This window comes from Acyrthosiphon pisum, chromosome X (assembly GCF_005508785.2).
Source record: "Acyrthosiphon pisum isolate AL4f chromosome X, pea_aphid_22Mar2018_4r6ur, whole genome shotgun sequence".
NCBI lineage: Eukaryota > Metazoa > Arthropoda > Insecta > Hemiptera > Aphididae > Acyrthosiphon > Acyrthosiphon pisum.
The window spans coordinates 89,145,352-89,159,430 of record NC_042493.1 but is presented as its reverse complement, the minus strand read 5'-3'; the positions used below and the strand labels follow the sequence as shown (position 1 = coordinate 89,159,430).

The 14,079-nt window shown below is 27.3% G+C and overlaps 2 protein-coding genes across 2 annotated transcripts; one reads left to right on the top strand and one right to left on the bottom strand.

The window, feature by feature from the left end:
- Positions 1-1,534: 1,534 nt before the first annotated feature.
- Positions 1,535-8,637, bottom strand: LOC100167715 (DNA repair protein RAD51 homolog A). The gene is made up of 7 exons (XM_001948858.5): positions 8,373-8,637; positions 5,503-5,618; positions 5,181-5,318; positions 4,873-5,082; positions 4,446-4,654; positions 3,823-3,952; positions 1,535-2,172 (listed from the first exon to the last, which is right to left on the bottom strand). Exons 2-7 carry the CDS (start codon positions 5,590-5,592, stop codon positions 1,927-1,929), a joined length of 1,023 nt encoding a protein of 340 aa, XP_001948893.1. The 5' UTR covers positions 5,593-5,618; positions 8,373-8,637; the 3' UTR covers positions 1,535-1,926.
- A 102-nt stretch (positions 8,638-8,739) lies between these two features.
- Positions 8,740-13,790, top strand: LOC100163648 (exocyst complex component 5). The gene is made up of 17 exons (XM_001947803.5): positions 8,740-9,093; positions 9,175-9,293; positions 9,373-9,490; positions 9,885-10,082; positions 10,173-10,237; positions 10,300-10,483; positions 10,546-10,686; positions 10,755-10,831; positions 10,940-11,050; positions 11,125-11,220; positions 11,725-11,884; positions 11,988-12,226; positions 12,300-12,386; positions 12,450-12,552; positions 12,615-12,771; positions 12,841-13,001; positions 13,068-13,790. Exons 1-17 carry the CDS (start codon positions 9,061-9,063, stop codon positions 13,167-13,169), a joined length of 2,151 nt encoding a protein of 716 aa, XP_001947838.2. The 5' UTR covers positions 8,740-9,060; the 3' UTR covers positions 13,170-13,790.
- Positions 13,791-14,079: the final 289 nt, after the last annotated feature.

Here is a 14,079-nt window from a genome sequence, read left to right as displayed (position 1 = left end):
AAAAAAAAAAATGTCTAGAAGAAAGTCAAATTAAATTTTATGAGCGTTGAAATTCATATTTTTATATTGATATTCACTCAATTTCTCATGTAACGGTTTTCTTATTTTGTTGTAATTAAAAAACAAATGACTGTAGATACTTGAAAATTTCACTGAATGTTTATATTAGAATTTTTTATACACGGTAAAATTTTGAAAATAATTTGACTCTTTTTGAGCTGTTTACGGAACATTTAAAATTTTAATTTTTTTAGTTTTTTTTTCTATAAATAAAAATAAAATGTTATTGGTTAGGCCAAAAAGCGTGAAAATTTAATACAAGGCTCCTGATATATTGTTACAATAGCAATTGAAAAATATTAAAAATACATAGGCGCACATGCATTTAAAGTTCAAATTATGACAAAATTTATAAAATGTTCGACTTTTATAGCTTAGGATTGAAAATCTAAAACAATGTTCCACGTAAATATTTCCCAACAGTTATTTATTTTTTTCTCGTATACCTTTTCAGCACCCTTCTTTCATTTTTACCAGCTTCACACATTATTTAAATTGCACAGTTCAATTAATTTTTTACACTAAACACACGTTTGTAAGTATTGTAACTAAATCGGTAACTCGTTTGTGTAAAAAAGTTCAAAATCAAAATACACATAAATAATGATAAAATAAGGTTATCAATATTATCACGCAACTAACTGAATTCTACCATACAATATAAAAAATAAATAATAAAATACCAATACCACAGATTTCTAAATAATACATTAGCATGAATTGGAGGGAAAATAGTGTAAATACCGAAATTCCTTCTATGAATTGCAATAGTTTAAGATATTAAACATAATACCTTCGTAGGTATTTGATTTTCTTAATATATATTATGCTTAAATTATAAAAATATAATTTGTTTTTGTAAATATATTATAATAATTATACCGGCCCTGCCGGCCCTCACAAGAACCGGCCCATCGGGAAGTTTCCCGATTTCCCGATAGGCCAATCCGCCCCTGTATTTAACTACCATATTTATGTCGTGTGCACTATATAAACCTTGTATTTAACATTTCTAAAAGGTCCCTATTCTCTGTTCAAAATTAGATCATACCTTGGTGGCCAACTTGTGTGAGTGTGAGTTGCTTTGTTCCGAACCACTGACCTTACGCGTTGATTCGGTAGGGGAAGCATCTGACAATTAGTTCAACATCAAGGACGAAAACTGGTTGCCGCCGAGGTACAATCTCATTTTCAACAGAATATAGGGACCTATTAGAGATGTTAAACACAAGGTTTATATAGTGCACACAACATAAATATGGTATTACTGTAGATTCCGCTTAACGTGGGCACCAGTTAATATGGGCATAATAGTCTGGTCCCAATTCTGATTATACTAACAAACTAATTTCAGTTTAAATGGCCAATCACTAAATGTGGGCAAACGAAATTGGCCCTAATGTGTCCACATTAAGTGGAATCCACTGTATTAGTAATGTAATATTGTGATATCTAAATAAATAAACTATTTTTGTATTATGAAAACAGATCAATATTTTTAATATATAATTTTTATATTGATGAAATACAATATTAGTAATTATAAAATATTTACAATAGATATACACAGGGTAATACAACAATTGGATTCAAAAGCTAATTTTACTGAAAAAAAATAACACTATTATAATATTATATAAATTTATGATAAATCATATTTAATATAAAAGATAATTCTAAAAAATAACATGTCAACATAAGGTTAGTTAAAAAAAAAATTAATACAATTGTATTATTTAGCTAAGCAAATGTCAAAAAAAATTCTTTTTAACAAATTTTAATCTACAATAAAAATAATTGTTTTAACTGAACATTTTTAAATAGTGGTATTCTTATGAATGAATTTGATAAAAAAAATTATTTTAGTTACTCTTTTGCGTCTCCAATTCCATCAGCATTAATAGCAAACATTGCTTCAGACTCCGGTAAACAAGGAGAATCATATATCTTGCAAATTCTTGTTTCACCTCTGCCTTTACGCAAGTACAATCTAGTAGTAGACGCATGAGCCATTATATTTCCACCAACCGGTTTTTTTGGATCTGCCGCAAACATAGAAGCACCATCTACTTGAGCAACTACTTGATTAGTTATTACTACAGCAACCCCAAACTGAAAAAATATTGTTTGATATTAATGTTACATGTTATCCTATGATGAAGCAGTGCCGCAGTTTTTTTCCTAATATGAAGGATACTTTGGAGGACATCCTCCATCAAAACATTATTTTATGAAATTTATATAGATGCATTATAACATATTATGTTAAATACCAATTAAATAACTAATTTCATTTAACTATTAAGTAAAAATATTTTTCCAACAAAACTTTTAAAATCTAAGAATATTATGTACTAAGTATTTTATCAAACATTTACTATTATAACATGACTATTTTTGACGAATAGTAAATTAATGAAATTAGAATGACCAATAGATAATCCTATATTTGGAAAGTATTTAATACATTTAATTCAATACATTTAGGATTAAATGATTTTTATACAAATTTGAAATTTAATTTTTCTAGCTTTTAGATTAGACAAATCTTGAATAACTGTTCCGTATTTATTTCTGAAAGTCGTCCATATTCCTTATTAAGCAAAGTTATGTTTTAAAATGATTCTAATAACAGGAGTTTCTTAAGTAATTCTTGATTTCCAAAAAGTCCTCAATAGCTGCCAAGAATTAAAAAAGCTGCTAGAATTTTAGTGAACTTGTAGCAGTATCGTTATTCAAATATATATAAAAAAAAATATAGTCATTATTCATAAATATATAAAAAAAAGTCATATCATGTACTAAACTCATTAAGCGTTTATTTTTAAACACTTCCTTCGGTGTTAAAATTTGGCTTGTGAAATCCTAATCAATATTTTCTTTTTAAGTTAAAACAAAATCATATAGTTTCTTAATCAAATCATCTTGATCTTCTTGACAAATTTTACAGATTAGAAGGATGTGAGATTCGCTGCGTTGTCTCCGTCTTACAAATGCGTAACATAGAAAATGTTACGCTCAGCAGATCACGTTAAGAGAAATTTGACCTCTTATAGAATGTAATGGTAAGATTATTATATAGACAATGTCATACAATTTTTACTATATTTTAATTTTTAAGCAATTTATGAGTATTTTAAGTTCTACAAACAATTTACAATTTTAAAATACTCATATCTTGCTTTAAAATTAATATATAATAAAAAGCCTATGACATTGCCAAGATTATAATCTTAAATTTAAATTATAAAGGAGTTCAATTCACTCTAATTTTTAAAACAATGGAGCTAAACATGATCTGCTGAGCGTAATATTTGCTATGTTATGCACTTATAAGATGGAGACAACTCATACAGGTGCCATGTCCTCTTAAGATACAAATCAAATGTACAAACACATTCCACAGATTAAAATTAATGAGCTTTATGTTTGATTAAAATAATGTTAACAACATAAGTAAAGATTTAATTCTCAAATTTTCATTTGTGTACAATAAAATACATATTCTTCTGCCTCCATCCACATTATTATTATAACTATGATTAATTCATTAAAATAAATAAAAATACAATAGATTATTCTTATGCAAAATTATTACTAAAACCATATAAATTAAACGTTTTTAATTTACATAAAATAGAGGCCTCAGAATACCATGGGTGAGTGTCCCCACATTCCTATAGCCTTGTCACAGCTGCCTGAGTGGATATTGCAACACTGCTATGAAGTAAACATAGTAGAATATTAAAATTTAATTTTTACCTCATCTGCAAGACGTAATAACATTCTGAGAAATCTGGCCAAATGATTCTGTCTAGCAGATAATTCACCTCTACCAGAATAATCAGTTCGATATAAAGCCATGGCACTATCCACAATCAATAATGCATACCTGAAAAATAAATGATAGTTATTCACAATTTTGTACTTATTATAAATATAAAATAATTGAGCTAATTAAGCTTTAATAAAATACACTTTTTTTTTATGAATAATTTCTTAGGTAGTTATCCGATTATTAATGTATAATTTCCATTTGAAAAGTAGTAATTTTTAATTGTTTTTAACATAACAGTTATGGTATTAATAAGTATTTTAAATTTAAAAACTTCACTTTAAAGAACAAAATTATTTATACTTTTTCTTAACATGTCCGTGGTTGTGTTGTATTCCATAACACCATAGTCCCCTGAGTGAACTCACTGAAGTTTTATTTAAGATATTATTCAAATTAATGTTAAAATTAATTGAAGTCAAAAAATTTAAGTTTCTAAATGATAAATTATTTATGGAAAATACTTAACCGCTGAGATCACATTTTGATCAATAAAGGTTTTAGATTATGGACAAGATTATAGTTAATAATAAAATATAAAATATTTTACCTAGATTCAGCCATCATAGCTCCAGCTTGCAATAATAATTGTGTTTGATGATCTGTGTTATATGCTCTGGCACAAGCAATATTATCAAGTACATCACTTCCTACCAACTGATATCTTTCAGCTACTGAAAGCAATCTTTCTGGCCGGAATGTACCTTCTGTGTCAATATAGAGGCATTTTCCTTCTCCTCCATTTTGACCAATAGGTAGCTAAAAACACAAAACTTATCTATACTCTAGTAATCTATACTCTAAAAGGAATAAGGATTATTTATTTTGTTTAGTATTATTATTTTATGTTTAACCAGTTTTGAAATATAAATACAGTTCTAAGTTCTGTCAAAACTTGAAGATGACAATATAAGTTCACGACATTTAGTACTTATCATTTAAATATGGTTAACTTTTTACAAGTTAATTATATTTACCTGACAAGTTACAGCCAAAGTATGGCACAGTTGTGTTTTACCAGTTCTAAACTCCCCAAATATTTCTGTAATTGAACCAGTCTCAATACCACCGCCTAATAAACGGTCTAATTCTTTTGAACCAGTAGTCAATTGAATAATTTCAGATCTCTTTAGATGAAATATTGTAGCAGAGGTAAAACCGAGTGGGACCATTTTTGATGCTTCAGCCTATGATGAATAATTATGAATATGTAAAACAAATATTTCACCATTTTATAAATACAAAAAAAAAAATGTTTTAATTATATTATATTTTAATTGCTTACCAATATTTTATCAGCTTTTGCTTCACTTATGCCCTTAATGGTAATGAGATGTTTTTTTGTCGCAAAAGCAATAGATTCTATTGTGTGGTATCCAGCTTCTTGAAGTTTTTTAATATCTCCACTAGTAATTCCTTGACCCTGTACCATTTAATTGACAAAATTAATTATCTCAAATACTATACACAACTAATTAATTAAAACAAAATTTTTCATAATTTCAATTAGATTACATACATATTTATTTACGCACCCACTATAAATAGTTAGGTACATTTAATATAAGTAACTAGTTTAATTAATAAATTATTATAATTAATTTTACTTCAAGTTTTGCAATTAGTAATGGTCCATCATCTTCTTCATGATCTTCAACCACGGATTCTTCAACATGTGAAGTCGAAGCCATAGCCATTTTGTATTAAACCAATATTATATTAACTGAAAATAAATAAACAAATATTCAATATTCGCAAAACGAAAAAAATGGTGGGCAAGTAGGTGTCGCTCTGTTGTGCAATTATAGATTACAAGTGGGTCACTGTTATGAATTGTTTTACATTTGAATTCAATGATATCAAATCATTGTACAAGAAAAATGATGACGGTCAGTCAGACTATGATATATTAATAAGTATATTTGATGATATTATTGTGATTAAAGTAATGTTTATTTTTAACCTTTTTTTTGCTGTTCATAGAAATTCACAATAATTGTTTATGAAGTTAGAATTTTGACAAAAATATACAAATTATTTTAGTCATTAAGTTAGAAATGTATAAAAATATTTTTTTTTTTTCATATCTAAGATTTGAAAATTGAATACAAGGTGCCTCAGAAGTACTACAACAAACCTTCAATATAAAAAAGTTTATCGGAAAGTCAAATTACATTTTTATCAGCGTTTAAAGTTCAAATTTTCTGACATTGGATATTCAGGGATATTCCCTTACACAAACAATTTCTAAATTTTTATGGAACAATTTTCTTATTTTATTGTAGATAATTAAAAAACGAATAACCATAATCTGCTTTGTAGATATTTGATATACAGTTATTATAGGTACTATAATAATTATCATTGAATATTTATATTAACATTTTCAATATACCATAAGATTTTCAAAATATTGGGATTGTTTTTAAACTATTTAAATTTATATAAGACATTTTGGATTTGTAGATTCAGAAAGGAAAGATAAATGTATTGATTTTACAAGAATGTGATTTTTTTTTATTTTTATGTCTGTCATCACCTTTAGAGACAGCAGAAATGTTTCGATTTTCTTCAACAGCACATTTGCTGATTGGAAAGTGAACGTAGTTGGAATTTTTTTTTTTTTTGAGGGAGGGATCAAAAGTAAAAAATACAAAAATTAGAATATTTAAGGAAAAACTGAGATTTTTACAAAAATCCAGTTTTTAAAAAATTTGATTTTGTTTTTTATTCTACCCCTAAAAAAAACCAGATATGCATGACATTTTCCCAGAATTCATCAAAATCCGAGTCAAAATCACTCAAATTTGTAAAAGTTTAAAATTCATAAAAAGAATTATTTTAACACTTACGGTTTCAAAATTGAATACAAGATTTCTCATATAATTTTATTAAAGCTTAGTGCAAAGCCATTTGAGTTTTTTATGATCGATCAAATTTTAATTTAGACAACATTAAATATTCAAACATAATATCATAATGAAAATGTTAGTTATTTTGTTTTTAATTCAAAAAGTATTATTCTTTGGGACTTAACATTACTAACTAAACCGAGAACTAAACTAACTTTAATACATATTATATTATTATTTACTACAGACAATAAATATTCTTTAATATCTTGATAAATTGTATGCTACCTATAAGCTTTTTATACAATGAACCTATTCATAGTATTATATATAGAATTAAATTATATATTAAATTAAATTCAAATTATATGTGGGTTTTTCTTATGCTGTGGACTGTGGCATATTTAGGAGAGACCCCAAGTGTGCCTAGCCATTGTGAAATTTCAGGTTTAATTAAAACACTGAATGCATGCTTTATGTATATACCTACATCTTAGTACGTAACCACACCATGTGGCCAGTAATTACTTAAGGTTTTTCATTTTTTAATAGGCTATATTATAATATATGAATTATGAAAAATGGAATTTAAATTCTATACTTGCTGATAAGTGATAACCATCAATCATTTTTTGTTTAAATTGTTTAAATACATCTATGGTGTATTTTATTAATTAGGAATAGATTTCCATTCACTGTTGTATTTACACTAATTATAGGAGTTTATCAACACTATAGGTTGATTAAAAACGTTTTTAAGGAATCAACAAGGAAATGTTAGATTTTAAGTCTTGCAGAACTTGCTTCAATGACGATTCATTGTATTATAACATTCCCTTATAACAAGACACCTTGCTATAGGGGAACCAGTTTCCAATAACAAAGAAATGCTGGAATATATACATAATTGGCACATTATTTTGCTGAACAGTATACCTGAAGTGATAAATTGGCCCATAGTGAAAATAATTCTATATATGCCACTGATCATAATATGTATTATCATCTTTATCTCCATTAGTTGTCATCTATTCTATTGTAGTCACATTTTTATTTGTAACGTAGGTATACTATGTATTACGTACATTAACTCATAAGGAATATTCTAAAATATTGATTGTGGGCCACTCCTATAAAGACTTGGCAGGACAAAGATTGGTCATCACTTTACTATAGGAAAAGAAGAATCTTGATATTGTAATAAATTGACTGTCTGGTGTAAGACTAATTTTCCAAAACCAAAACCAAATTGTGTTACCTGATCAACACTAAAACAAGGTTTGAAAAAAAAAATAAGTGTAACGACAGACGGAAAAAAACAAACAGAATTACAACAAACATTTCTATTCGAATAAAACAGATATTCGAGTTTGTTAAAGCTGTGAAGATCGGGAAAATCACACTATCCAAACACGACAACAGGATGGCGACGATCAAACCAACGAAGATGAAGTATCGTTTAAAAAAAAACTCGCACTTAGGTACCGGTGATTGATTCGATCGAAAGTTGAGTTTGAAAACGTCTTTTCGGAGAGCGATGGGCACAACGCGGACGGACAAGAAACAAAAGCCGGAAAAACGGTAGTTTTTTTATATTTTTATATAATATTAAAATGTCTACTTACTGCGGAATGATGCACAAAGTGTGGTTGGAATGGTTATGGACAGACGCAGACAGTGTTGTTTAAAATGTTTGTTATTATCAACGGTCGGGAACGGGGACCGGGGGACAAGGCAAATGGGCGCGAAACGACAGATCAGACTGTCCGTGGTGGGGACGATACACTCGTACCGAAAACTCGAAAACGACGAAAATCTGGCAGATTCGTGTGTTCCTCTGTTGGACACCTGTCGGTTCGGTGAACGACAATAATTAAGTACAACACAAAATTTCAAAAATTATGTCCATAATTATTTATTAAAATATTAATTATTAAAACCAATAAACAGAACGAGTTATTTGTCTTATTGAAAAATATTTCCATAAAAAAATATTGTATTGATGGTGTAAGTTATTTCACGTCATTCGTTGGGGCATATTATTTCCGTGTCGTCTACATCCTCTCGGCCAAATCATCAGGATAACGCCCTCCTATTTTCGCAGTGATAAGCTGATAACAACGATGGCAAAATTCGCGTATCGTTATGGTCCGCCGATCAAGAAATTTCGTTTTAATTTAATTTTATACATTTCGTCAAACGGTTTATTATTTATTGAATTGTACGTGTAATATGCTGCAGCACAATTTGCGTTAACTGATTATTTTTATTTACCGTTCTTATACGTACTATTCTGTGAATAACGCAGACAAAATGATGCAACAATACATAAAAGAAATGGAACAGGTAAAATTTTACAGATCTAAATAATTATGCTGTTGTTAAGAAAAGAATATTATTTATTTCGTTGTTACTTGTGTTTTGTAGGATCCATACGATCCTGATGAATTTGTCGAACGTCTAGCTTATCGTGTATTTGGAAACAGTGCAGACAGTGATAATGCAGTAGTGGACGATGTTCAGGATACATTTGTCCAAGCAATTAAGTACTAAACTTTGATATAAATGAAAAATAATAATCAACCCGTAGTATTTATGAATATTAACTTATTACGTGGATTTCAGAGACTTAAAGTTTTTACAAGAACGTCAAAAAAGAAAATGTGAAAAATTAGAACAAGATTGTCGAGAAAAGGAATCTCTATATGCAATACAAATTCAAAATCTTCAAGAACAAAATAAGGTAGATTTAATTCTTTTGATTTTTTTGTTAATAAATGTTAAAAAGTTATATAAAATAAGGACAATGCTATAGAAAAAGTACACATTAAAATATAATTTGTTTAAACATTTTAAAGTTTTTGAGAAAAACAAATGACTGCTCATCTAATATAAAACTGATGAAAAGTAAATTAATTAGTTGGACAAAGATAAATAATGGATATACTTGGATATACTACCTACCTATTTGCTGTTTTAAGAAGTAGGTAGTAGATTATGTTTTTCAACAGAAATATTTGAAGACCAGTGACTTGAATAGTTAACATCAGACTTGCTTTAGATAGAAAACAAAAATATTTCATTTAAATTGTATGCCGAACTCGCTTAATTAAAATTATATCCACGTTTTTAAACAGGCTGGAATATCGATATTTCAAAATTTAGATGAACGAATAAATTATGTAGCCACAAAAGTTATTCATGTTGGAGATCAACTAGAATCAATTAATACACCACGTTCAAGAGCTGTTCAAGTTCATAAGCTTATTGGATATTTAGAGGAGTTTATGTCGGCCGGTCCACTATCCATAGATATTTTTAATGATCCAACAAAGGTAAAAACATTTCTGTTACCTACTTGTGATTATTTTTTGCTTTTTTTTATTATGGAAAGATGTATTCATGTGATTTTAAATTTAATTTAGATTGATGATGCAGCTGATGTGATACAAAAATTATTTCCTATAGCTCAAGAGCTTCCTCCAGGCAAGTAAGTTTTTGATAAAATTACTAGTTAAATTCACTTTGAACTTGTTATACTTAACATTTTAGATTCGAGGAAGCCAAAATGAAAATAATTAAAAAATATGATGAAATTGAATGTTTATTAATTGAAGAGTTTATTAAAAACCACTCCCGAAAGAATTTAGTGCGAATGAACGAAATTGCAGCAATATTAACTCATTTCAAAGGTTATTCTCAATGTGTGGATGCATTCATTGAATACAGTCAAGCGGTACTATGATATGCTATTAAGTCATAAATAAATAATAACATTTTTAATGATTATTTCCTTAGAACTCACTTTCAGGAAAAAATCTCTTTGCTGATATTATTCCTGTTTGCGAAAACAACCTGAAAATTATTGAAGCAGTATTTACTAATCCTGATCAAGTTATGGCCAAATTTATTTTGAATATTTATCAACTTAAACTACAAGTATGTTTATGTTATCTTAGTTAATAGAACACCATAGTACCTTTTATATTTATTTTTCAATATTTTAGAACCATATTATTACAATATTATCTGAAGTTAAAGATACGGCAAACTATTTAGAAAAGTTATCTCAGTTATACAAAAAGTATGTTCCTATTTTAATATTCAATTATTATTTTATCTATTTGTGGCAAATAAATAATTCACGAACGTTTTGTTAGAATTAAAATTATAATTTTTTTTTTTTTTCCAGAACATCTATATTATCTAAAAACCTTTCACGCTTAAATATGGGAAACGATGATATGTTTTTAAATAAAATGCAAAAGAATATATTTCAAAAGTATCTAGATTCATACTTCATGTATGTTTTTTGTCAGTTCAATCTTATTAGTAGTATCAGTATAATCTTCTAAACTTTTTTTTTACCATTTACAGTTCTGAACTGAAAAACCTTAAAGAAAAATGTTTAATCATTTTACAACGATTTTATGAATCTAAAGGACACCAGAAAAAACAAATTCAAGCAGGAGGGTAACTATAATTTGTTTGCTATTTGTAAAATATGAGTAATATTTTGCTTACCTGATTAAGATATAAACTCTTATACTGATTATTCATACTACCTAGTACCTACTACTATTCAATTACAAATCATAATTTCATGTCAATCAGTGTTTCCCACACATTAGCCTGTCATCAGTGAAATGTGGTGATTACTAAAGATATATTTAAATGTTCATAATTTTTATTTACTATAAAATTTCAATGTAGGTAAAAATATATTATTGGGACTTTTCTGTACATAATTGTATTTTTTCCATAATGGTTGACCAATTGAATATTATGCCGGGTAGATAATAATAACCTTAGATCATATACTATAGTCAGAGCTACCTTAATCATTTGCTGTATCCAAAATATACACCCACTTATTAGTTATTTTATAGTGATTGTTGGTGCCAAGAATGCGCAATTATCCCTGTAATTAAATGTGTGATGAGGATTATGTTGGATAATATGATATGATAATTTCAGGTTTCAAGAATTGCGTAGAGATTTACAAACAGTTATTAGCACTCGTACCAATTTTAATATAATGCATATTGAAGATTATGGAGGAGAAACATTTTTATCTGAATATGTAGCTACCTCTCTTATTCAAGAATTTAATCAAGCATTGGATAGGTGTTGTACGGTATTTATCATTTATATAATTGATTTTATTTACTTTTTCCTGAACTCTCTTGTTTTAATTATTCATAGAAAATAATAATAATTGAATTATTAATATTTTTCAGTTATCTTCATCATCTGACATCCCATCTAACAGCTATCAAATTTTTGAAATCTTAACATCTTACTTGATTGAAGATTATGTTGATTATGGCTTAGAATTAGCTGTACAGTCTGTACCCATACCAGAAGCCAAGACACACGATCCACCAAATGTTTACTTTTTTGAAGTCATAAAACAAGTCAATGCAATAATTTTGTTATTTGAAAACCAGCTGTCAGATACTTTAGTCCCTTTAATTATGTATGTATTAATTTTTTTCTTATTAACGTCATTATTGAATATTAAATTAAGTAAATGAGTTTTGTTTTATTAGTACAACTCCTAAGTATTCGCAATGTATAAGCTTTAAGAAAAAGAAACTGGAACAAATAGAATCAAAAATTGATTTTGGTCTAGATAGGTTTGTATGAAATATCGAAACATATGATCACATATTTCTATTTCAATAATTAACTTGTTTTAGATCATTAAATGCTGTCACTGGTTGGATAAAGATTTGTCTTTCTTCTGAACAAAAAAAATCAGACTTTAAGCCAGAGACCGATGTAGACACAATGACATCAGTAGTAAGTAAATAATTAATGTACAAAATTTATTTTATATTTATTATTTATTTTATGCTATTTAGGCTTGCAAATCTGTTGTTCAGTATTTGAGTAGTAACATAAAACACATACGTCAATGTTTGGATGCCAAAAATGCTAATCTTGTTTTAGCGGAACTCGGAATCAAATTTCATCGCATTGTTTATGAACATTTGTTACAATATACCTATAACTCTGCTGGTAATAATTTATTCATGAATCATCTATACCCTTAATTGTGTATTAAAAATTAAAAACAAAATCCCTTAGGTGCCATGTGTGCGATATGTGATATGAATGAATATAGAAGGTGCGTTAAAGATTTAGGATCACCATTAGTGATTGATTTATTTGACACTTTACATGCACTATGTAACTTGCTACTTGTGAAACACGAAAACTTAAAACAAGTGTGCTATGGTGACACATTGGTAATATATAATTTTTAAATGTATATGTATTGTAACTAACCAGTTAATAAATTTGTATTGATATAGGTGGGTTTGGATCATTCAATATTGAGCAATTTTATTCAACTTCGTTCAGATTTTAAATCTCAAAAGTTAGCTGCATTGTTAAAAAATCTAACATCTAGATGATGTATAACAACTTATTGTCATAATGCAGAACTCCATTTACTATAAAGTTACTCTCACTAAATGTAATGACTGAATGAAAGTAATTTTGTGTTAATATATTATTAAGTACAATTTATTTTGTTACTATGTTAAAACGTTATACATTTTTATATCAAATAAATATTAATGTAATATATATATATATATATATATATATATATATATAATATGTATGTATGTATGTATATCAGTTTATTTACTATCTAATTATAATTCATATGATAACATTTTCATTGAAATCTCATTTTAAATATTGTAATACATAATGTTTTTGAGGTATATGTAGATTTTAATGTATTCGTTGAGCAATAACATGTATTATTATATGCGTTCATTAGTATTTACTATAGTGCCATATATATTATACTATATATTTTTTCATTTAATACTTTAAAAGTTGTTTTACGTTTGAAATGTTAATTATTTATACAAATGACTATAAATCTATAAATGTTTTATTAATCAGGTATATTTTTTTGCCGAATAATTGTTAGATGTGACAAATAAAACACATACCAATATTGTATACACTAACTAACAAATATGTAACTTCAGCATTATAATAAAATATTGCACACTGTATATTTTTATTATTTAACTAGTCCAAACTAATTCAAATTAACATTTTTAAGACATTAGAAAAGATTTTTATTAATAATTATTTTCATACAGTGGCGTAGCCAGGGGGGGTTTTGGGTGTTTGAACCCCTCCCATTGACATTTTCCCTCCTGATAAATATATTGTTTATAGGGTTTGGGACTGCTTGCAAGTTATAAATTTGTCTTATGAAATGGTGAAATTAAATACAAAGTTTGAATTGGCATATTTGTGTACTTTTTAACTTAAATGTACATACAAGTGTCGGGAAAA